The sequence below is a fragment of the Tachypleus tridentatus genome, chromosome 4, assembly GCF_004210375.1.
Source record: "Tachypleus tridentatus isolate NWPU-2018 chromosome 4, ASM421037v1, whole genome shotgun sequence".
NCBI lineage: Eukaryota > Metazoa > Arthropoda > Merostomata > Xiphosura > Limulidae > Tachypleus > Tachypleus tridentatus.
Window position 1 is genome coordinate 99,172,243 of NC_134828.1, and position 24,717 is coordinate 99,196,959.

Genomic DNA, 24,717 nt, shown 5'->3' on the forward strand with positions numbered 1-24,717 from the left:
ATCTTTGACCATAAGCTGACTTTCATTCCACACATTAAGTAGCTATGTATCGAGTGTACTGGGGTATTGAATATCTTCCGTGTCTTCTCTTCCACATCTTGAGAAGAAACTCAATGTTTTATGTACCTCAGTTGATCGAAACTGGACTATAAGTCTATGATCTATTGTTCTACGATGACCTCAGCCTTGATGATGTTGGATCCCATTCACCATATGGGAATTTAACTACACATAGAGGCATTTTACACTTCTACAGTCCAGACTTTGTACACCAAATTCCAAAAATCTCCTCTTCACCTCTATCACTTACAACTTTATTTTTAGTATGCTAATAAACTAGAATTATTACCACAGAATCTCATCTGGATTGTGTCTTCTTTCCTCAGTGGGCTATGCTCTTCTGGAATAGATGGCCTGTCATTCTTCATTGGCTGAATTGGATCTGTCCTTGAATGATGTTGCTGTCTCCACTAGTCATTCCATCCCATCATGACTTATTACCATCCCCACTAATGACCTTTCCTTGAGTCATATGAGGAAGTTGGATAATTCCAATGGAAAGTACCATCTTTTATTTGCGGAGCATCTTTGAAACAATTCTTTTATTGACGTTTCTATGGATGTCTCTTCGACGGTGTGTTGTGGTTTGGTGGTTGCTCACAGGATCCCTCTACAGTTTCTATGTTCAATCCCGAGTTATATGCTATTTATCTTGCCATGAATCACGTAGAAACCATGCAATACATCAACTCGACTATTTATACTGACTCTCTACTAGTATGCAATACATCAACTCGACTATTTATACTGACTCTCTACTAGCCCTGGAATCATTTCATGTTAGTTCTCAGTCTGTTCTCGTAAATATTAAGAGCCAATTAGTAAAATTTTCTTTATCATCTGTTTCTATCCAATCTTTCTGGATATCAGGCTACGTCAGTATTCGCAAGAACGTCTTGTTTCTGTAAGGATTGGTAGGAGGAAGTTTACTGGCTAGGCTACACATTTATCACAGTTTTAACCCGTCATTTTCTTGTGTCTGGGACTGATGCTTCAAAGTTTGGCCTTTGTGAAAATCAAATTGCAATAGCCTACGTTTTACTGTTGTTACGGCTCTAAATGATGCGCCATTATAGACATATTTTTCTCCACGGGTTTACCCTTGATGCTATGCAATGTCATAGCAATAGTGACACTGTCTATCTTATATATGTTTTTACATTTGTAAGGTAACTGACCTTTTAAATTCTGTTTAAGATATTATAACTGCTCTTTGAGCTTTCTTTACTTTTACTTTCGATTAATTTTCCTTTCATAAAGATTTTACTTTCTGTGTTTATTACCAATTGTTTGGTGCCGATAACCCAATTGCTTTGCATTAATAAATGCCAAACAACCAACCAGACGATCATTTTGAACCTTGTATTTAAATAGAAAAAAACACACTAAAAAACTACTGTATCTGTTTTAACGGATGCTGATAAAATAATTAATATGGGAATTTATGTTTCCACTCAAAGTAATTTCAACTACATGAGAAATCAAATAACGTCTCCTTTAATAAGTGCACAGGCCTACTCCATGTAAAAATATGATTTAAACGGTTTATTCTACATGAGATGATGGTAATAATTTGATACAATGTTTTATATATAGATATAGAAATTAATCTATGAAATGAATGTAAGAGGATTATAGATATTGACTAATAATTAATATAAATATTTATATAATCGTCTTAAAACCCAAGGGTTTTTACATTTGGCAGTTTTGATGATAAAAAATTCTTTATTTCAAGCAGTGTACCAACTAAACGGTACGAAAGAATAATACTAATACTAATTAATTTCAAATCTCTGTATGAGCATATAATACTTAAAACAATTAAGGAACATTCAGAGTTTTCCATTTTGTAGCTATGAAGAGGCATACCTACTGATTTAATAATGCCATATGAAATTCTCAAGTATTTCACCTTTCGTCTTTAAGTCGACTTAAAGACGAAAGGCGGAAGACTTTCAAAACATCGTCCTTTACACTTGTGTCTCCACAACAGGCTGTTGCCGTCCATTCTACAAAGTTTCATCATGGTAATTAGTACTTAGAACAGTAATTTTTAAACGATTAATTAATAAACTGTCAAATTATGTGATGCTTTGAGTTATTATCCAGGAGAACGATTGATATCTTTGATGAAAACACTTAACATTTATATAATAATCTATATTTATCGTTTCATTGTTAAGAATTTTTACTAGATGTTGATTAGTAAATTTCTCTAATACCTGATCAAACAAGACAAAACCGAATTACCACACTCTCTTAAGGTTTTTATTTATTAATCAAGTTTAGTTTTTCAATGAAACTTCTCTGATCACATAACTGGATTGTCCATTCTTTGCGTACTTTAAAAAAATACTACACCATAAGTGATGCAGTACTAATTATTTGTTTATTTGTTCGTCAGGTCTCTACGCAGAGAACCATGGCTTCGTCGAAAATTATATGTATGACCCTGTTAGGGAAGACTTCTTTCTTATGGCACCAGATCCAAGTTCCAATAAAATACATTGGTGGAACCAATCTGAACCATTATGGATAACAGCGGAGAAGAACAATCTTCGAAGTGCTCTTTACTGGTGGGATGGATGCCAAGTTGAAATTCATGGAAAGAAGCCGACCGAATGCATCAAATACAAATCATTAAACAATTCGGATGAAGTTGTAACAGAGAAATTAAAAGAATCCTTAGTTAAGTTTCAAAAAGACGAAATTGATCTTGTACAGTTATATTACGAAGCAGTTGACATAAATGGTAAGTCAAAGAGCCTAAAATGGAGTTAAAACCCTCCATTTACACAAAATGTATTCCAGCTAAAGTAATGTTCGTGAATATGTTGTTTGAAAAAAACCGTATAATTAATGTACTCTTAGTAACACAACTGTTGATTAAAAGCAAAACAAATGGACACTAGAGATAAACTTTTATTTAAAAAGCAACAGTAGTCAATTAATGTGAATTATTTTGATATGTTTCATTGAACATAATCTCATATTTTCTAGTTCTATTTTTCTTTTTCTTTTTGCTTGCAGGTCATAAGTATGGTCCAGATTCAAATGAGAGAAAAAACGCATTTGCTCGTATTGACAAGATACTTGATTCTCTACAAAGAGAAATCGAAGAACGAGACATAACAGATAAGGTTTGCTTTGTTTTCTGTATTTATGTTACACTAAACTGTAGTATAACCATCAACAGTAGTAGGTGAGCAGCTAAAACTGCAATCAACAAATTTACTTAGATATTGATTGTCTAGAATCACTCATATTTCAGTAGCTCAATGGTAAACTCATTATCTTAGAGCTTTATTGAGTTTAGATACTCACAGTAGACGCATCCAAGATGGCCTAGTTTGTAGCTTTGCTCTTTAACCATAACTCACTCTCTATTCTTTCGTATTTTGAATACAAATTAACAGGTGAAAAGATTCGCAGGTTGGAAATCTCAGCTTCTTACAAAGATATGTTGCTCAATGCTATATTTAAAAGTTCCAAGCGAATTTCATCCTTCGCATTCTATGCATATATAAATTGCTATAAGACATGGACAATATTAAAGACGTCTGTACATAAACATAATGAAATATCAGCTATTAAACACCTTTCCTCACATCATGAGCAACTGAACGAAAATGCACAATACGAACTGTCGAGTAGTTTCAGAAGATATCTCATGCATTAATCATGCTTGTTTTTTGTCATTTCTGCTAAATTATTACATAATGCCCAATGGCATTATTCTATTAATTAAAGCCCTTTTCTTTATTAGGCTAGGATATATCGTATCAAGTGTTTTAGGAAAGCTGTTAAAGCTTTCAAAAGTTTCTGACGAGCTTTTTTTATGTTACACTATACCATCATTCCACTATTATCTATCTTGTCCTTACCCTAGTTAATAAGAAACTTTTACAAGTGTAAACTTATCCTCCGTTTCTGTTTCCAGTGCTTTCCCGCGCAAGGTTAGTTTAATCGAATGTTTTATGATTTTCACTTAATCCAACTTATGTTTTAAGGTATATTTATGTTTCAAAAAACGTCATAGCGAACGTGGGTTTTTACTTTAAATCAAAAAGGTGACACACAAAATATTAACTGTTTACTGAGCTCAAGCATTTTACTGATTTTCTGTTATACTACGTATAAATATTAATAAAATTATAATATTTCAACTTTCATTTTCCTTTGGAAGGAGCCTGAAATCTAATTTTTGACTTCGTCCTAACACTTTTGCAAATTACTGTATTTTTACCATGTTTCCTTCGTTTCTTACTGAATACCTTTTATTTCACAATAGTCTCACATGATAATGTTACTAACAACCCTATTAAAAATACAACTGGTATTGCAGCCCTACAGTAAAAGTGAGTGCAATATTTATCTGGTTAGTTATTACTCATAAAAGCCTTATTTTCACTTAATTATATCTTATATATTTAGATTAATCTGGTCATTGTCTCGGATCATGGAATGATTTCAACTGATCCCAAAAATAATCTCAAATTAATCAACATAAGTACAGCCATAAAACTTGAAGACCTCAAGTACATGATTTATTACGGAGCTTCTTGTATGATAGTACCAAAAGAAGGAAAAGAAAACAAGGCAAGTAAATTATTAGTTCATTGTTCAGCTCTTTAATTATTAAAAGCATATTTTTGTCTTTGAAACAGTTAGGAGAAGTAATATCTTAAGACTGAACTTGCTTTGGCTCTTACACAGTTAGAGCATTGACTATCAAAAGAACTCTAGCATAAACAATCAATGCAAATGTTCAAAGTTAAAGTGTTATAAAGCATGATAAATTAGATATTTATTCAGACGTATTACCTGAATATGTGGTAAAATTAAAGAACAATTTGTTTTGTCTACAAATGGTCTGAAATTTAAAGGATTTTTTGTTCTTTTGTAAAATCATTGATATATTAATATATATTTAAAGTGATTTCTTTCTCTGTCTACAGGAATAGCGAGGACATTTCTCTGTAATAGTAAATAAAACATTTTACCATTTTTACATTAAATAACATATAATTTAATCCTAACGTTTCTTAAACGATCCCTAAATATTTGTAATAATTATTATATTTTCCGTCCATTTACTGAATGGCCTCACAGAATTTGTTTCAACAAATATTCCGAAAAGTTTATCCAAAGAGAATTTTTAACATAAAAAATCAAAACGATTAATTTAAGAGTGCTCTAATGCGAAATAAACAAGTAAAAGAAGTTAGACTGCGTTTAACATTATTCAATTTCATGACTTTAACAGATTGCTTTTTTCCTTTCTTTTGGCAGAACACGACAAAACACAATTAAAGAATAATCAGATTTAAAAATAGTTTTGCTGAGAGAAATAAAAACTACTGTTATAAAATTATTTTCATCGTCTCTCCTTTCAGTTTCTTTGCTCAAAAAGTCATTTAATATGAGACACAAGTAAGCGGCCATTCAAATTATGTTACGTATCTAGTAATCTCACAAACTTTTATCACAGTCGTTACCTTAAAGTAAATCACAGTCTGAAAGACTCCAAGTACTCCGCGAATCTTTACTAGAATTTTATGAAACATTTGGATGTTTTACTCATTTATAGAATCACGGTACGAATTTGAACTGGCCAATCGCAGTGGGCTATTGTGAACTAGTTACAAGTATATCAAAATGTTACTAACATATCAATGATACAGTCATTTTGCAGTCTTAGAGATCCTACTGTAACGCTCACTCTTGAAATACCCAGACGCTTAGAAACAGATTCCGAAAGATTAATTTGCACGTTTAACGTCCACTGCATTCCGCCTACAATGGTACTAAAAAATATGCTAAGTGCATCAAGCATATGTCGAGAAATATCCTTTTTATAGATGGGTCACCTTTCAGTCAGATTGTAAATACATAGTCATCTGAAAAACATAGATCCATTTCCAAGTAACCCTACTCTCACACAAAAACGCCACGCATTTGGTAAAAAAATGATGGTGGAAGAAAGAAACATTGGTCCAGATCCGGATATTTACATTTAACAGAAGGATACCGAAACAATGCATGTAAATGGATCACATCCTTTTTATCGTGTTTCTTTCATGTTTGAACACGAATAGCAACATGAGTATTCCGTTTTTGTTCAAGTGTTCTTGTTATATTTTACTATTACGATAATGCTTAGAATTTCATTTTTGTCAAAGCTTTCTTGTGTGTTTGTCTAAGAATAATAACGTCGTAATTTCAGGTAAGACGGATCCGCTTAATAACCGAAAATTCAACAAGATGTTACTTTGAAATAGTTCTTTGTTCTCTTATTACTGAATTCATGATAATAAAGACTAAACACAATTAATGTGAATAATCTCTATTTAAACATATACAATTGGCATATATAGTGAGTTTCTCACAACAAACGGTTGCTCTTACTGGAGTACAAACTCTCAAAGTCGTGTTTAAGACTAAATTTCCTTAAATCTTGCTCTAGACTGAACAGTTTTCACGTTAAATGCTTAAATGGTTGACTTCATACTTATCCATAGCAACTAGAGCTGCATATGTTATATTCACTTCCCAATGAAATACACGAGAATTTGTTAGATCAAAAGGTCATCTAACTGCTAACGGAAATCATGTCTAACTTCACACATTATAGGAAACCTTTCAATCAACTTTTCCACGAAAAAAACAAAGACGCTACTCTAAATGAATGACGTCATACATTAAGCAGCTGAACTGAAAGCAATTGAACAACATTAATGACCAACGTGCTAGGAAAGTAGCACACGTTAAGAATATTTTGAAATTTTTATAGAACACACATTGTACGGTTACATGAGAAAATAACACCAGCAGTCCTTTTGTTAAGGCATTTCTGTAATGTTTGACTAGGAATTTTTAAAACTCAAAATCCCTCTTTTTCAAATTTTTCACCAGTTTATCTTTTTAAAAACTGAGCTTGACCTGTTAAATGCGTGCTTTTTTTAATATGAGTTTAATTGTTCGTTTTGTTTTCAAATACTTCTATATCATAACATTTACCCAAAATTTTTATCCTATAAACTTACCTGGGTTAAAAAAAACGCTTTTAAATTATTTTTTTCTATTGACAGAAAGCACACTGCTAATTATTGTTGTGTTATCGTGTTTTGTATCATTTCTCAGATATGTATGTGGTCATTGGAGCTGATTGAATTTTCATGTGAAGTTGTTTGGATTCGCGATTTTGCATGTTATCATTTTTATCCCAGTTTTGAAAGCTTTTAAGTAAGTGGGGTTTTTAACCCTGCTGAGCAAACAATAAACATGTTTCATTTCACTCTCTATACCTCTTAGATCTTTATGATTATTATGGCACCATATTGGTATTCTTCAGAAGTTGAACTGTGCTTATTACCAAACAAACAAATGCTCTCCACTTCGTTTGTTTCTTTTTTTTAATTTTGCGCAAACCTACTCGAGGGCTATCTGCACTAACCTTCCCTAATTTAGCAGTGTAAGACTAGATAGAAGGCAACAAGTCATCACCACCCACCGCCAACTCTTGGGCTACTCTTTTACCAACGAATAGTGGGATAGACTGTAATTTTATAACGCTCTCACGGTTGAAAGGACAAGCATGTTTGGAGTGACGGGGATTCGAACCCACGACCTCTGGATTACGAGTTGGGTGCCTTAACAACCTGGCCATGACAGGCCTCTTAATAGTTAGTTCTAATAAACTTAGAAGTGCTGATATTAATAATACGTGACACTTACCAACAAAACATGGTAGTTACCGCACATGTTGAACAATACAATATACTGTTCCTCAGATTCACAAAGCTGTTTGCTTCACGGTCTTTGCGTGTTCTGTAGAAAGACATAGCCGAGAAAGTTAAACGAAGCTTACTTGCCGCTGTAAGGTAAGTGATAAATAATACTTCTACTATTTTGTACGAGAGGAATAGTATAGCCAACCCTCTAAACTTCTCGTCTTCGTGGCCGATCATTGTTGATATTTTGGTCCTAAAATGGTTTTGATCTATTGTTTGTTTTTCTTAGGTTAAAAATTCGACCTCTTTATCAGAATACATTTTCTTTTGTTCCCGCTTGAATACTAGAAACCGTAGCCTACCAAATCCCACGAATTTAGTTCCATTAATTAACTAAAAAAAACTCGTTTTTTTTTTCAAAATAAATTAACAATTTAATGTAGCTTGGGCCAGTGCTACAATTAGTAACTAATTAGAGTTTATCACTAACCATTTTTTCACATGAATGGCATTGCTTGGTTTAAATAAGAACATTTAATTCATTAGAAAAGTGTGTATCGTATTGTACAACAGTAATGAGTAATCTGTCCTAATACACGAGCCACACGTACTACCTTGAAAGGAGCTCAATGGCCGCAAAACCTCTTTAGAACATTTAGATAGAAAATAATGAATTAAGACAAACTACCTATATATATGAAACATATTATGCAGAGTGGTCTCAGGTTTAACCCTAGGAGTCCGTGGGTTTCCGCCTCTAATGTACAGTAACACACACACACATGTATATTTATTTATTTATTTATTTACACGAATATGTCTTATTACATAAGCAGAAAGGTTGAAAGTAAAGGTAAATCATTCCACTTTCTGCTAGACAAAAACAATTGTTAGCTTTAATTTCTGTTGCCTAAAATTGCTTTTACATTTTACAGCTATATGACGACCTGGTAGAAAGTAACATAGCAGGATTACAAGTATACAAAAAAGAGGACATTCCAGAGAAATACCATATAAAAGGTAACAACTTGACTCCACCCATTGTTCTGATGGCGGATCCTGAATATTACATAATTGGAGTAAGTATCAATAGCACTTGAGATTTTCAGTGACACAGATGACATTGACCTATATCGTAGCCTTTTGGATTCATTAATTTTATCTGCTCTTTATTGCTAGCACAGTTCTTTCAATGTGATACCAAACAGGTGTGCTAACACAAGTAAAAGTACGTTAATAATTACCGTTAACCTTCAATTATACTAGTGTTTTAGCGAATATGAAGAGTATAGGAGTTTAAATGGGCCGGAACAGCGTTTACCTCCTAAGTCATTAGTGGTCCTGATTGTCAAACTGAAAGAAAAACTCAGAGAACAGCGATTGCAGAGTAGTGGTGTTTTAAAGCTACACGCAAGCACGCGAGTATTTCGTCATATCTCACTTTAGAAATGTAAATCTAAGGAAAAGATCAATATCTGATGCCCTGTCCAAAGCTCTATCTACACGAGTGTGTGTGTATTTTGAATTTGTTGCTACCTCGAAGTTTATCATGATGGTGAGTTCCTCTCCTTCAAAATTCTTATTTAACCAACAAAGGCACGTAGAAATTCATTTTTTATTGAAGTTTAAAAATACTGTTATTTGCATAAAGACATTTTTACGTTTATGATCGCAGTTCTAAAACGTCATTAAAAACCTAATACTTTCAATACTAGCTTCGTGCTAAGCTATAAACAAACAGTTTTACAGCGTATCTGTAAACACCTTGAATTATCACGTAGGTCATGCTTTATCTTTTTTGTAGATTCACAATACTTAGAAAGAGAGTTTAGATATCTCGTACTTTGGACGTTTTATTTTTATTCCTTAACTACATAATTCATTATACTCATACAGTCATGTGAAAAAAGTTAGGACACCCTATGAAAGCCTGTGTATTTTTGTAACATTTTTGGATATATAGATATTTAATCTCAATTTTAACAGTACTGAGATATTATAGGAATGTAACTAAACAATTAAAACTGAAGAAAAGACTTTTCAAGATCTTCTGTAAATGTAATTCTACAAAAATGCATATTCTAACTGAGGAAAAGTTAGAGCACCCCCACATTTATTCCCACCTAAAATGGCTCAATTCACATACAGGTGTATTACACCAGGTGCACATGATTAAAAAATCGTTACTCAGCATTTTGAATGAGGCTTGCCCTATTTAAACCTCAGACATTCAGTTTGGTGTGCTCCTGACTGTTGAAGTGAGAGTGAGCACCATGGTGAGAGCAAAAGAACTGTCTGAGGCCTTCAGAAAGAAAATTGTAGCAGCTTATGAGTCTGGTAAGGGATATAAAAAGATCTCAAAAGATTTTGAAATCAGCCATTCCACTGTCCGGAAAATAGTCAACAAGTGGAGGGCTTTCAAAACAACTGCCAACATGCTCAGGTCTGGTCTTCCAAGCAAGTTCACATCGAGAGCAGACCGCAAGATGCTAAAAGAGGTCTCCAAACACCCTAAAATGTCATCACGGGACCTACAGCAGGCTCTGGTTACTGTTGATGTGAAAGTGCATGCCTCTACAATCAGAAAGAGACTGCACCACAAGTTTAACTTGCATGGGAGGTGTGCAAGAAAGAAACCTTTGCTCTCTAAGAGAAACATCAATACCAGGCTGAAGTTTGCCAGAGAGAATGTAGACAAAGACCAGGACTTCTTGAATAATGTTCTTTGGACAGGTGAGTCCAAATTTGAATTATTTGGACACCAGAACAGAGGACATGTTTGGCGTAAACCAAATACAGCATTCCAGGAAGTGAACCTCATACCAACTGTAAAGCATGGACCTGGAAGTGTCATGGTTTGGGGCTATTTTGCTGCAGCAGGACCTGGACAGCTCACAATCATAGAATCCACCATGAATTCTACTGTGTATCAGATAATGCTTGAGGATCATGTGTGACCATTTGTAAGAAAATTAAAGCTGAAGCGGAACTGGACCCTGCAATACGACAATGACCCAAAACATACCAGTAACTCCACCAAGAACTGGCTTAAAACTAAGAAATGAAGAGTCCTGGAATGGCCGAGTCAAAGCACAGATCTTAATCCCATTGAGATGCTGTGGGGTGACTTGAAACGGGCTGTACATGCAAGAAACCCCTCAAACATCTCACAGCTGAAAGAATTCTGCATTGAGGAGTGGGACAAACTTTCTTCAGACCGATGTCAGAGACTGGTAGATGGCTACAAGAAGCGTCTAACTGCAACTATTTCAGCCAAAGGGGGTAACACAAGCTATTAGGGGGTAGGGTGTCCTAACTTTTTCCTCAGTTAGAATATGATCTTTTGTAGAATTACATTTACAGAAGATCTTGAAAAATCTTTTCTTCAGTTTTAATTGTTTAGTTATATTCCTATAATCTCTCAGTTTTGTTGAAATTGAGATTAAATATCTATATATCCAAAAAATGTTACAAAAATACACAGGCTTTCATAGGGTGTCTTAACTTTTCACATGACTATATATAAACCCCGTAGTTTATTTTTCTTGGGGTTTATGTTCTATAAAAAATCTAGCCGTGGTATGTTTGCTATAGCATTACCACAAAAATTTTTGTTTACAGCACAGCGAATACATCGTAAGAAATTAGAAAACAATTACAGTAAAGACCTTAAAGGACCTTGATTATATTTAGTGTTCTCTATGCTGGTCACGTGATGGAGCTCTGCAACAATTATTATAAAATATTCTTGCATTATTTCTTTATAACCGTTCTTCTGACAATAGTAATAAGGGGAAGTAGCATCAATGTCGTTAAATCGAGGTTTTTGTGATAATTAATATAGTTTATATTAGTTACTAAGCGTTACAAAAATTATTAAAGTGAAAAACTGGGCTCAGAACACTACTTTTAATTATTAATAGTATAAGTGTGTGTATTCTTATAGCAAAACCACAACAGGCTATCTGCTGTATCTACCGAATGGAATCAAACCACAAATTTTAGCGTTCTAAATCCGAAGATTTAACGCTGTCCCAGCGGGATTATACTGATAATATGAATAATAAAAATAATCAAATGAGCCCTCTTTTACAGACAACACATTTTCAAGTAGCCCATGTTATTTTATTGTTATATAAATGGCATAATAAAATAAGTTATGTTAATAGACCTATTAGTTGAAACTGTGCTTGTTAAAATGTTAAAGAACATTTTTCCTGTTGTTGTTTTCTTCTTCATCAAATTATTCTCCGGCTATCAGCTTCAAGACGAAACTAGAAGCATACCACGCTCTTCAAAAGTATATCTTGGTAGCCATGGATATGATCCAGATAAGACAAAAGACATGCAAACCATTTTTTTTGCCAGAGGGCCAGGTAAGTTTAAAATGTCATTTCAAAATAGTTGAAAACATGCATAAACTGAAGCATGTGTGTATGAATTAATAAAATATCTTGTTTGCTTTTGTAAAACTGGACGAAGAAACGTTACGAATAACCGTTTAGATTACACAAATAACAACAACAAGTTGGCAGTATCTTCTAAAATTATATGTACGTTATAGTTAAATTTTTGTCTATTCTGTGAAGATAAAGTACCTATGGGGGTTGATTCTTTCGTGTGTTTTTTTTGGGGTGGGTGGGTAAATTTACTTCATATTTGACAAATTTGTTAGGACAACTGTGTTTTGTTGTTATTAGCGAAAAACCATACAATAGGCTATCAGTGCTCAGTCCACCGCAGAACTAAGCTCCAGGTTTTAGCATTACAAGTCATTAACTTACCACTGACCCACCAGAAGGCTGAAATAGAGGAGGTTAATAATGACAGTCTATTAATTTTAATTACACCACAACAAATAACAGATTAAAATGAAATTCTATTCAAAAATCTGAGAATGAATCTCCCAATGGCCGAGCGGTAAACTTGAGTGCTTATAGCGCTAAAAAATCACAATAGGATACCCACGGTGAGAACAACGAGTATAGCCCATTGTTCAGATTTGTATTCAAGTATGACCAAGCAAAATAAACTGAGAGCGAATCGTTATTACACAAACTAATTTTTATTTAAAAACCTAAACAAAATGAACGCACAATTTTTAAATTTAACAATCAATCTACACATTCGTTTTAATAATAATAATTAGTGGAACATTTGTTGTAGTCATCAATATTTAGGAATTAAAAGTTATTGAATAACCATATTATTCCCCCACCATAATTCTGACACGATAATATGAGTAGCGCAATAGCTATTAACAATGTATAAATTACTTTGTTTACTTTAAAGCAAAGAGTTGCTTGACGGACTACATGTGCTATACCCACCATTGAGATCCAACCTTACACTTCAGCGTTATAAGTCCTGGAACTTACCGCTTAGATACTGGGAGAAAATTATTAGTTTGGTTCTCCTGTTGTATAGTATAAATCACTTACGTTTCGCTCCGAGTGCTCCTAAAACAAAGCAGAAAAACTAGAATAGTTATTCAAAACTTGAGTTTGGTCTCATCTTATTCACTAATTCAAACATTAATCTTATTGATTTTGTTGTTTTACTTCTTTAGATCATCGATATTATTGAAAGTTTCACACAGAGTGTTTGAATTCGTACTCGATTCTCGTGGCGGACAGAGCGCTGATACGTTTTTCTCTATTATTTACAGTTCGAATTTTCTCCATTTTTTATCCTATTACTTGATAAATGAAATTCAGTTGATATTTGAATCTTTTTTCTTATGCTAACATCCTTCGCTGTTTCTCGATTTTACAATTTTAGTTTAGGAAGTAAGGTTGTTGTTTTTTAATCTGTAGACATTTCACACATGACTCCTGATTTACGACTTGTTTTGAATAATTGCGTTTTGATTACAGCTTTCAAGAAAGGTTTTAAATCAGGATCAATACACATGGTGGATCATTATAACCTGCTGTGCCACCTACTAAACATTAAACCGCTTCCAAATAATGGCTCGTGGGAAAATATTAAAAGCATGCTCAGTGAAGGAGGGAACCTCTATTCATTATCTTTCTTCCAGTTCCTGGCTTTGTTTTTGGTATTAATGTTCTTTAATAACTTTTGGTAGAGAAATCCCTTTTATTATATTTTACTGTATCAGCATTTTAATTTAGCAATATTTGAATTCAAAATTAGGTAAATGTATTTTAATACTGAAAACATAATCTATAAATTTTACTTTTTTTATGATGCTAGAAGGATTTTCTAATAATCATTTAATAATGTTTTCTAAACAGTAAATCATGTATTGACAATTCTTATAACGTACACTCGGGAATGATCAGTGTAGATCTATAGTTTTAAGAACATTTATTGAATGAAAATGTCCTGGTAAATAAAACTACTACATGTTCATTATTTAAAGAGTTTTCAGCTTGATAATTTCAAGGTATCTTTCCAAATAACTGCGTATCCATAAGATTATATGACTCATTTTGTTTACTGTCGGCACTTGGAGTTGTACGAATAAAATGTCAGTTTTTAAAGTTTTTAAAGTTTTTAAACAAAGGTTCAGTTGCAACAAAATGTATAAGCTTATGATACATTGTACACAGCTAGTGTAATCTTGATGAAAATATGTTTATTTTATAAGCTAGACAAACCACTAACTGCACTTATCAAGTGTGAAATCGTTAGCATTCTGTCGGGTAAAAAATAGATTATAGATTGATTGCATAGAAATATTAATTTGATCAGAAATAGAAAAGCCATAGGTACGATGAGTATCGCATTTATTTACACAGAAATAGCATATATTTATATTTGGAATTAGCACATTTTGCATGAAGCTAAAATAAAAGCATGATAAAAACCAAGAACAACAAATTCAATCATAAAAATACTCAAAAATACTTATATACAGCTTGTTTACTTAGTTTCGCACAAAGCTACTCATCCTTACTTTTGAAGTGATAGATTAAAGGGAAAGATGCTAATCAACATGATCCCAAGTGGTACAGCGGCTGAGGACTTATACTGCTAGAAACCGAATTTAGGTATCCGTGGTTGATGGAGCATAGATAGTCCATTGTGTTGTCTTGTGCTTAATTTCAAACAAACAAACAAAAATGCTAGTAAAAACCACTCTTTACTAAGTGGTGGACAACTTTTTACCAACGAATAGTAGTACTCAATGATACATTATCACTCCTCTACGTTGGAAGAGTGGCTATTTCGGCTTTGGATTTCAATTCCTCAACCTGTAGATTTTGGCTCAGTGGTCTAACCACAAGGCTAAATAAATACAGGATAGGGTAGGTATTAAAAAAAGTTTAGTTAGAACAAACTTGTAGAAGAATATTTTATTAAATTAAATAGGAAGTTTTCATTAATCCGTAGTTTCTTTTCGTAATCAGAAAAAGGTTGTTTGTGCTTTAACAGAAATAGGATTAAAGAGCTATTTGCGTTTCATAGCTTTTTTCCGGTTCTGAATGAAATCTGCCTATCTTTACAGATTATCACATTCATGTAGCATGTTATTTAATCAATAGGAGCTATCACGCTCATAATCGTAAACAATTCATGAATGTTAGTGGTCGTTGCGACAAAAAAGAAATCTCTTAATGTAAAAGATTACATGAAATTGAATTAATTTTAGTCTGCTTTGAGGTGATAACAATCTAACAATAAAACATGTTAAATTGTTTAAAGCTACAATATTTGTCAAGAAAAGAAAGAGTGACAATAGTGAAACAATCGAAAAGTTGCTGTTATTTATTTTTGAGAAAGTTATTTTGTGAAACTGGTTAGTGAGAATGTCATAATTTTTAAGAACATTTTGTAAAATGTTCAATTCGTGACACAAAGTCGTGGTTTAAACAAATTGTATAGATTTCATCTAATATTTGAAGGATGAACTTACATGCGTTGCTTGGGGACTTGAATGTAGCAAGTTTTTTGTTGTTGTTGTTTTATGTGGTAGTCAACAAAACGTTTGAACTCAAGAAGCGTGCGATAGGAGTGTATATTACAGACACAGAGTGGTTTTGTTCAACTTTGCAAGAATAAAGTAACAGAAGAATGCGGGTAATTTAAATAGTGGAAAAAAAAGAAATGTTTAGAATAATACAAAATAAAAAGTTTTGTCAACATACTATACGAAACTGATGGGACTGCTTTCCAGTCACTATATCCAAAGTAACACAGATAAACAGCTTAGAAATATGTCATGACGCCACTTATCTGCATGTTCAAAGAGGTTTATGTCAAAAAGAAAATGTGCATCTATGTAGTGACCACTTCAAATAAAAGTTTCAAATTATGGCGGTTTAAGCAATAATTATGGAGAAATTATCACTAACAAAGATTCAGTAGTAAATTATTTTGTTTGTTCTTCTCCCATGTTAAATACAAAATTACACAACGAACTATCTCTATACTGTCAACTGCAGGTATCGAAATCAGATCTTCAACGTAACAAACGCTCGCAGTTTCTACTGAGCCACTGGGAAAACACAACAGAAAAGAAGTTAAAAGAACGGTTAGTAGTAACGCCCCATTTCAGCATATAAAAGACCAGTATCACACTAATTGGCTGCCTTAGCAGAGAGGAGTGATGTCATCAAGTATGACGAAATCATAGTTCCAAACGTTATTAGGAACTCGTCGTTAGGCCTCCATAACAGGCGGCCATAATGTCATAGATTAACAAAGTGTCACCAAATAGCGCAAATAGATTTATTGATGGATGAAATTATAGTTCGATACCAGACAGACAACCATAATAGATTATTACGTCACAAAGTAGAGAACATGTTTTTAAGCAGCTATGATTCATATATATCTCAGTAAGAATGTAACTAATCTCTAATCCCATATTTAATTAAGTCATTTATAATTAAATTGCCATAAAAAGGACGCTTAAGTCTAATTCATTAGTTAATTAATTCATTTCAAAAAGGAAGCTTAAACTAATTAATTTATAATTAGTTAATTAAATCATTTATAATTAATCGTCCTAAAGAGAGCACTTAACACAAGTTAATTAAGTAATGTATAACTAGTTAGGTATACCATTTATGATCAGAACGCTCTAGAAAAGGTACTTAAAGCTAATTCATCTGTCACTTAAATTCCCTGTAATAAAAGGACAATATATTACTCAATCTGATACAAACAGTACATGACTATTCATTTAAATCGTCCTAAAACGGTGATATCATGCAATAATTAAAACTTATACTTTTGCTAAGTTGACTTCATACAACAATTTACATTATCAGTAAAACATTTATTATTCAATAACACTAATTTGTGACAAAATATTTTTTGTGCTTTATCTCATGTTTTACAAAGGTGTAGTCCTGAAAAAAGAACATTAAATTTCCTTACCATTTATATATAATAAAAGGACGATATCTAAATCAAAATTTACTCCTTTAATTATCAATCAAATATTTTTCCATGACATGATATGTTATTTAACGTAACAAGATTACAATTATATACATTTTTACCACGCACACAATACATTTTTAAATCACTCTAAAAAGGGCAATATCGTATAATATTTAAAGCTTTGACTTTCTAGAACAATTTAGATCATCAATAAAACATTTATTTTGCAATAACAATTTTACCAATTTCTGACAAATTATTTACACGTTTTGGAAAGGTAAACTTTCACATACACTTCACAAATCATACATAAACAATAATTGCCCGACAGCTAAATGAACGACATGCTGATTACTATTATTTAAAATATCACAACTTTCGCATTGTCCTTCACGAAAAGCACATATAAATTTCTAAATATCGTTTCTATTAAATGTTTATGAGACTAACAAACTGATGTCTGCTTAATATTATTAAATGTTTATGAGACTAACAAACTGATGTCTGCTTAATATTATTTCACACGTAAGAAAGGATTGCTGCTGCACTTGATAAAATATAAAGCTTTCTTCCACAACACCTTGGAAGTATTAACATTACCGAAACACAATTTATCAAGGGATGAATCATTCAAAGGTCACTTCTGAGTTTGCAAAGTACTTTATTGTAATGTAGAAGTAGAGCACAGTTCGAATAAATATAAGTAAAGCGTATCAGTCTGCAGTTTTCAAGGCAACTGACGTGCTTGTAATGAAAACATCTACTTTAAATATTCTATTTTAGTATCTTTGAATTTTTATAACAAAAATAATACATGTATTTTCTTTCGAGTTTTATAAATCCAGTTTAATTACAATCAAAATCAGCTGTAATTCCCATTATACTAAGTTTTGATCTAGAACTCTCATATCTGTCATTTAAATATAATATGCAAAGTTAGATGCATAGTCTTAACTTCTTGAAGGTGTAACTAGTTAAGGACGTTGTAGAAATATCAGTCATCCATCATACAATTTGGAACTTTTTTTATCTGGCATTGAAAGTGTGAAATACATAACTCTTTTCAATGTTTCATTTATGTAAGTTCATTACATAGTCATACAAAACACTAACTGTATATTCTCAATACCTGAAAAATTAACGTACAATTATTGATACCATACCCGACATACTATCAGTCTGTTTCATTTAGCTTAGAATGAAATGAAAGATCTATTCTACTTAAATATACAATACTTTATTATTATTTCAATTATCTCATGTTTCAAAAAATTGTTGCTTACATTGGACAAAAATTTCAAATTATTGACAATGGCCAATTTGGATTTATCTAGCAGAAGCAATAAGTTTATTTTAAAGCAAAAACAGGACAAAGATTTTGTTTGCATAAACATTTCCATCAGAATTTATTTGGCAACTAATATCATAACAGTTACACACAGAACGTACTAATTCTCTAAAATATCTTGGGGAACACCATATTGGCATCACTCTTTGCAAAAAACAATTTCACATTTATATATAACAAACTTCAAAAGATTAAACTTAATTATATTACAATCTTCATAATTAATTTTGCTACAACTGAGAATAATAAATGAATGATTCGCTGTTTCTATTAAAATTTCGCAAAACATTGAAACTAATGTGTATACTCATACGACAACTAAAAATAATAAATAAATGAATTACTGTTTCTGTTAAAAGTTCAGAACCAAAATTATCACGAACTTCTGTCAAAGATGATCACATGGTCACTTATGCTGTGAACAAATGATGATAACATCATTGTCTGAATACGTTATCAGTAGTTAGAAAGAATGGTTGTCACTATCTTAGGGGTTGTCAGATATTATTCTTTAAACCATTAGCTACTTATACTTAACATAACAAAAGTTACTATATACTGTATTTTCATTATTCACTTTAAACCAAACCATAAAAATAAAACTCATACAACTTTGCAACTGTTATTTTTTAACGTTGAAAACCACTAAACAGACATAAAATTCAAAGTTCTGTTTGAGTTCAGTAACCTTTCAGTCAAACTTTAAAACTGTTCTGTTTCTAGATAGTCTTCAGAGCAAATTTAGTGTTTCTTAAACAATGAAAGCAGACTTAATGCTATATAGAACGAGGCATCGACACGCATAACAAAGATCACTTTTAAGTTAAGAACATCTATTTCGCAGCCAAAACGGGTAGCTTCGCCATGTTTACATGAATTATCTTTCTTTTATGTTTTATCAAATATATATATAAATCATCAAAGTTCTGTAATTTTCTAATTTGAACACACTTCTCATAATAGATTAATATACTGTCTTCAGTATTTGTAAGTAAAATTTCGGAGACATATTGTAACATTTGCTAACAAAACTTCAAAATACACTATTACACTATTTAAGAACATTTCTAATTTGTAATTATCATTACAACCCAAGGAGTTTTTTTCAAACCTGATGTAAACGTCAAAGGCTCTCTTCTTCAGGAAGGTATGTCATATCAGGCGTGATCATATACACGTGATTTATTTGTGCTGTTTGTAAACAAATATAAACTTTCAATTTGTTTTTTTTAAATTACATTCTGCCTATTTTTTGCAACTCGGTCAAAGTTGGAAATTCAGATTTAACTTTGTATAACATAATGTACAATTTCTCTTATCATTGTGGTTACTAACAACAAGGTCATCAACGTACTTGAGAATACCAAAGAAGTTTCTTATTTTAAATTAATGATAACAATTCGCCAACATTTTGTTACAGTTGTTCAATTGCATCCGGGTAAGATCCAAAGTTCAACAAACATCTCTCGATCACGTGGAAGGTACACTTCATATACAACACAGCTTTATCTTTTCCTTCCCTGGAACTCAAGCCAGCCCACTGGAATTATTGCATACACCATTAATACAACGGTTGGTTTTCTTGACAAACAATATAGATGAACGGAGCATTACCAAAAGACAACTAGCTTATATGTATATAGAACTGATACTTAAATAGTCAAGCAAAATAAAATCAAAGGAAGAACAGCATTAAAACAACATATTTAAACCTGTGATAAATGAACAAAAGAAGCCCCTCAAAAAATTAAAGATGCTGCATAAATTAAAAGGATCCCTAGGATACAGCCTATAATGTGAGATATAAAATGTGCCTTGGTTATTAGGGATAACTGAAGAAGTAGGACCCACATTGAGATGGGGATACATCATCTATCAGTCGTATCCTCTGTTCAACAGTCTCACAAGATGAAATTCATTAAATATCAAATTATCAAAAGAAATAAAAAAGAGCATGATGTGGACTTTAAAGTCCAGAATGTTTCATGTCTATAACACAGAAAGTTGTGGTAAGGTGATTGCTTTTAAAAGTAAAGGAAGAGAAAAAAGAAAAACGAAATAAGGTACTACCAGCCCTCATTATAGTGGTAGAGCACTAATACAATTTAATTAGTAGTACAGGAGAAAAGTTATATTATTAGAGAGTTATAAACTCCCAACAACCACTCATTAAGTCCACTGTAATTAACTATTTTCAGACATTACACGATCCGTCATATACGATAAGGAGTTTTTCTGCATAAAAGTAGTGCCAAGTTGTTTAAACAAATTTATTAGAAACTAAAAACAATGAACATTTAATAAAAGCTCTTACTTCTCTACATTTTACACTCATCACAAAGATTTTACGAATTTCACTCTGAGTTTCTATATGAAATCCATTGAATATCACTTTTTGCATCAATATTTCAACATTAACAAAGTGTAATTTATTACAAATTTTACAAAATTTGAATAATTGTGAAATTATAATACTTGAAACAGAATAGTACGAGACATTACTATTACAAAATAAGCCACATATTGGAAAATAATTCTTTTATCAAAAACGTTTACATAGATATCACTATGAATTACTTTAATTTATAGACCTAAATAGTGTGCCTCTAAATCCGAAATTGAAGTATTTTCAATTTCTAATTCTGGTTTGTTTGTTTTTTAATTTCGCGCAAAGCTACACGAGGGCTATCTGCGTTAGCCGTCCCTAATTTTGCAGTGTAAGACTAGATGGAAGACAACTAGTCATCACCACCTACTGCCAATCTTGGGATACTCTTTTGCCAAAGAATAGTGGGATTGACTGTCACATTATCACGCCCCCACGACTGAAAGGCCGAGCATGTTTAGTGAGACGGAGATTCAAACCCGAGACCCTCAGATTACGCGTCGAACGCCTTAACCCATCTGGCCATGCCCGGCCTTCTAATTCTACCGGACGAATAGAGTTAGTAAAATTAATTATCTCAGGATTATTTTTCTAATTAAATCATCTATATATCTGTAAGTTAAAGCAAACATTTCCGTGTTTACGCAATTTTCAATAAACTTATTCTCATAAAAATAAAGATATAAATTTGAAATACAAGCAGAATAGTTAGCTCCCATTGGAATTCCTATGAATTGCTTAAATAAGTGATTACAGAAAAAAATGATAAATGTAGATGCTTAATATATCACTTTAATTTGTGGAACTAAATTTTCTTTCTTATAAATCTATGAAAGGATACGAGAATTGTACAGTTAATATTTATTACAGAAATTTAGTCTTTCAATTGAACTGTGATATACCGCGTGATAAAATCAATTGTTTGAATACTTTTCATTTGTTCACAGTTATTTAGGTAGACTAAAATGGGTTATTTTTTATTATCCAAAACGTATGTTTCTAATCATTAATATTTACTTCTTTAATTTTATCAAAGAAAATGTTAAGTAATTTATTTAATAAGATAACCGATTTTTTAATAATTGTTTTTATCGAACTAGAAATAAATCAACATTTAAACAGAGATTCATAGATTCCAAGTATAGCATATAGAAAAGGTAAATTTATTAACAACATTAAATATACGGTAATTAATAATTTACTTAAAGCTTATAAAAACTTTATTCTAAACCAAATTCTTCCGTAGATTTATCTTTTCTGTATGCTTTACACAGAATCCACGAACACCGATTAAATGTTGATTTATTTCTATCATAATTAATACATAAATCATCATTCTTTCATCATTTCTGCCACTCGATTCCGTCAAGGAACATAGGGCCGCAATCACTTGCGGTTTCATGAACAAGTATTTAAGTGAGCCGACTGCACCGAGCCGTCCCTAATTTTGCAGTGTAAGACTAGAGGGAAGGCACCTAGTCATCACCACCCACCGCCAACTCTTGGGCTACTCTTTTACCAACGAATAGTGGGATTGACCGTCACATTATAACGCCCCCACGGCTGGGAGGGCGAGCATGTTTGGCGCGACTCGGGCGCGAACCCGCGACCCTCAGATTACGAAGCACACGCCTTACGCGCTTGGCCATGCCAGGCCCAGTAGGCTTTAAGTTCTTCGACTTGCTTCTTCTTTGTTGGTATTTGGGTATGAAGGCTGGGAAAGGTCAGGTTCTTTTGACCTCTTCGTCCCTTGTTTACGCTGATAAGCACTTGAGGTAAATATATCTATAAAAACTACATGAGTGTAAAAGTAAACTGCACTTATTCTGGCCTCTCTCAGGGCAATGTCCATGTATTATCTACATCTATCTTAAGAGTTCGATAATCCCTTACATTTTCGTTAGTTATAAACTTAATTAAAAACGTTGTAGGGTATTCATGTTAATGTTATTAATTTAAGTCTTAAACTAATGTGGGCATTAGTCTAGTAATTTGGTGGCATGATTTTTTTTCTTAGATATATATTCACTGGGAAAAAGTACTTAGGGCTATATACATCATGTGTGCAGTATCTGTCAAGTTCACATAATAAATATTTTCTCCAGTTTTTATCGAAATAATTTAGTGTACTATGTAGAAGTCTATCCGTTACTGTTTCTGTATTTGAATATTTGTGTATTTATGCATAAAATCAAAGGAAGTAGTTCTAAGGGCTTTATATATTGTTGTAAGTAATATGTTGTGCATTATTTGTAGGTTAGTTTGTACTGGTTCTTTGTTACGTTTATCTTTGCTGTGGTTTCATATCTTTTGTAGGTTTATGTTGTTGGCAATTGCTCCATTGTTGTTACCTGTTATAATCCTAGTATACACGTTCATATATATCTCATGTTGTTTTTGTGTGTGTGTATGTTTGGATAATTTTGTGGAAACCACTAACTGGAATTTTGTTGTTTATTTTAATTCTAGCAGTATTCACTTATTTTAATTAATTGTGGTTGTATATTTGTAGCTGTTACTGATGGTGTGGGGTACCTTTCCAGACTGCAACATCAGCAGAAAACTGAGACAAGTATCCATGATTTGGATCGTTCAGAAGCATATTCTTTACATACATGGTGAAGTGAATAGGGCTAACCACCCCTCCCTGAGGGACGCCTGCCTCTGCAGTAAATAACTTAGAAGAGATTCCTTCAACATATATTTTGATTTTCTGTTTTACAAAAAGTTTGAGAGCCAGTGATTAATTCCTCGCGGTAATCCCATTTCTGCCATTTGAAACCGGAAACCGTTGTGCCGTACAGTATTGGATGCTTTCTCAGTATCAAGAAAGCATGCGACAATGCATTGTTTTTCATTAAAGCTATCTACTATTGTTTCTGTTAGTCTGACTACGTGATCGATTGTTTGTCTAAATTTTCTGAATCCATTCTGTACTTCAGGTAATTTTGATGTTGTCTCCAGAAATGTGAAGAGTCTGTTGCTGATTATTCGTTCCAAAATTTTGCATATGCAGCTTGTTAGGCCGACTTGTCGGTAGCTACTTCGTTTATTGGCTGGCTTTCCTTTTTTCTGGAACAATAAAGCATTTGCATACTTCCAAGAAACTAGGGCATATCCAGATATTAGTAATAGGTTAAAAATTACTCTTATGTGTTCAAATAATTTCGGAGCGCCTTTTTTAAGAAAGATAGCTTCCATGCCATCTTCTCCCAAAGCTTTTCCTTCTTTTTCGTTTCTCTGAATTCTTGTTCGATTATTTTCTTTGTTAATATAACAGTTGTGGAGTCCTTTACTGTGTTGATGTTACTGTTATTTATGATTGCTGGGTAGTATGGTTTAAATAATTCTATATTATATGTTAGGTAGTTGCTTACTTTGTTACAAAAATGTGTATCCATGCCTAGGTCGTAATGTGTTTTGTAAATATTGTTTGAAAGTTTCTGCTCATCTTCTTGTTACATTACGTCCGTATGCGAGTCTTTTTAGGTGTGACCAGAATTGTTTAAGATCTATTTTTTAAATTTAATTGGGAGTATAAATTATTTCACTTTTCTTGTTATAATGATTTAATTTCTGTCGCAATTTTTTTTCTTATAGTGTTTGTATTTCTCTTTCTCTTGTTTCTATAATTTTTAATCAGTTGTCTTCTTTCCTTAATTAATTAATATTATTAGTTGGGTGTGTGGTTTCCATGATTTGTTTATGGTTTTGTATTGATGCGGTGGTTTTGTTTGGCCGCTTTATGAAGGCACTCCGTGATTATTTGACAGTATTTATCTATTTCGGATTTGTTTTTAGCTGTTTGAATAATTTGTTGGGTAGTAGAT

General features: G+C 32.4%; 1 protein-coding gene across 2 annotated transcripts in view; it reads left to right on the forward strand.

The window, feature by feature from the left end:
* LOC143249753 (glycerophosphocholine cholinephosphodiesterase ENPP6-like) overlaps positions 1-24,107 on the forward strand; it is a 33,478-nt gene extending 9,371 nt beyond the window's left edge. Inside the window, exons 2-7 of one of the 2 annotated variants that reach the window (XM_076500112.1) lie at positions 2,468-2,815; positions 3,094-3,203; positions 4,498-4,662; positions 8,732-8,875; positions 12,058-12,172; positions 23,400-24,107. In XM_076500112.1, the coding sequence (XP_076356227.1) occupies positions 2,468-2,815; positions 3,094-3,203; positions 4,498-4,662; positions 8,732-8,875; positions 12,058-12,172; positions 23,400-23,509 (992 nt within the window). In that variant the 3' untranslated portion in view covers positions 23,510-24,107. Of the gene's footprint in view, positions 1-2,467; positions 2,816-3,093; positions 3,204-4,497; positions 4,663-8,731; positions 8,876-12,057; positions 12,173-13,672; positions 14,181-23,399 lie in introns of those variants that run through there. The other variant, XM_076500111.1, reaches the window with a different exon arrangement.
* The last annotated feature ends 610 nt before the right edge of the window (positions 24,108-24,717 follow it).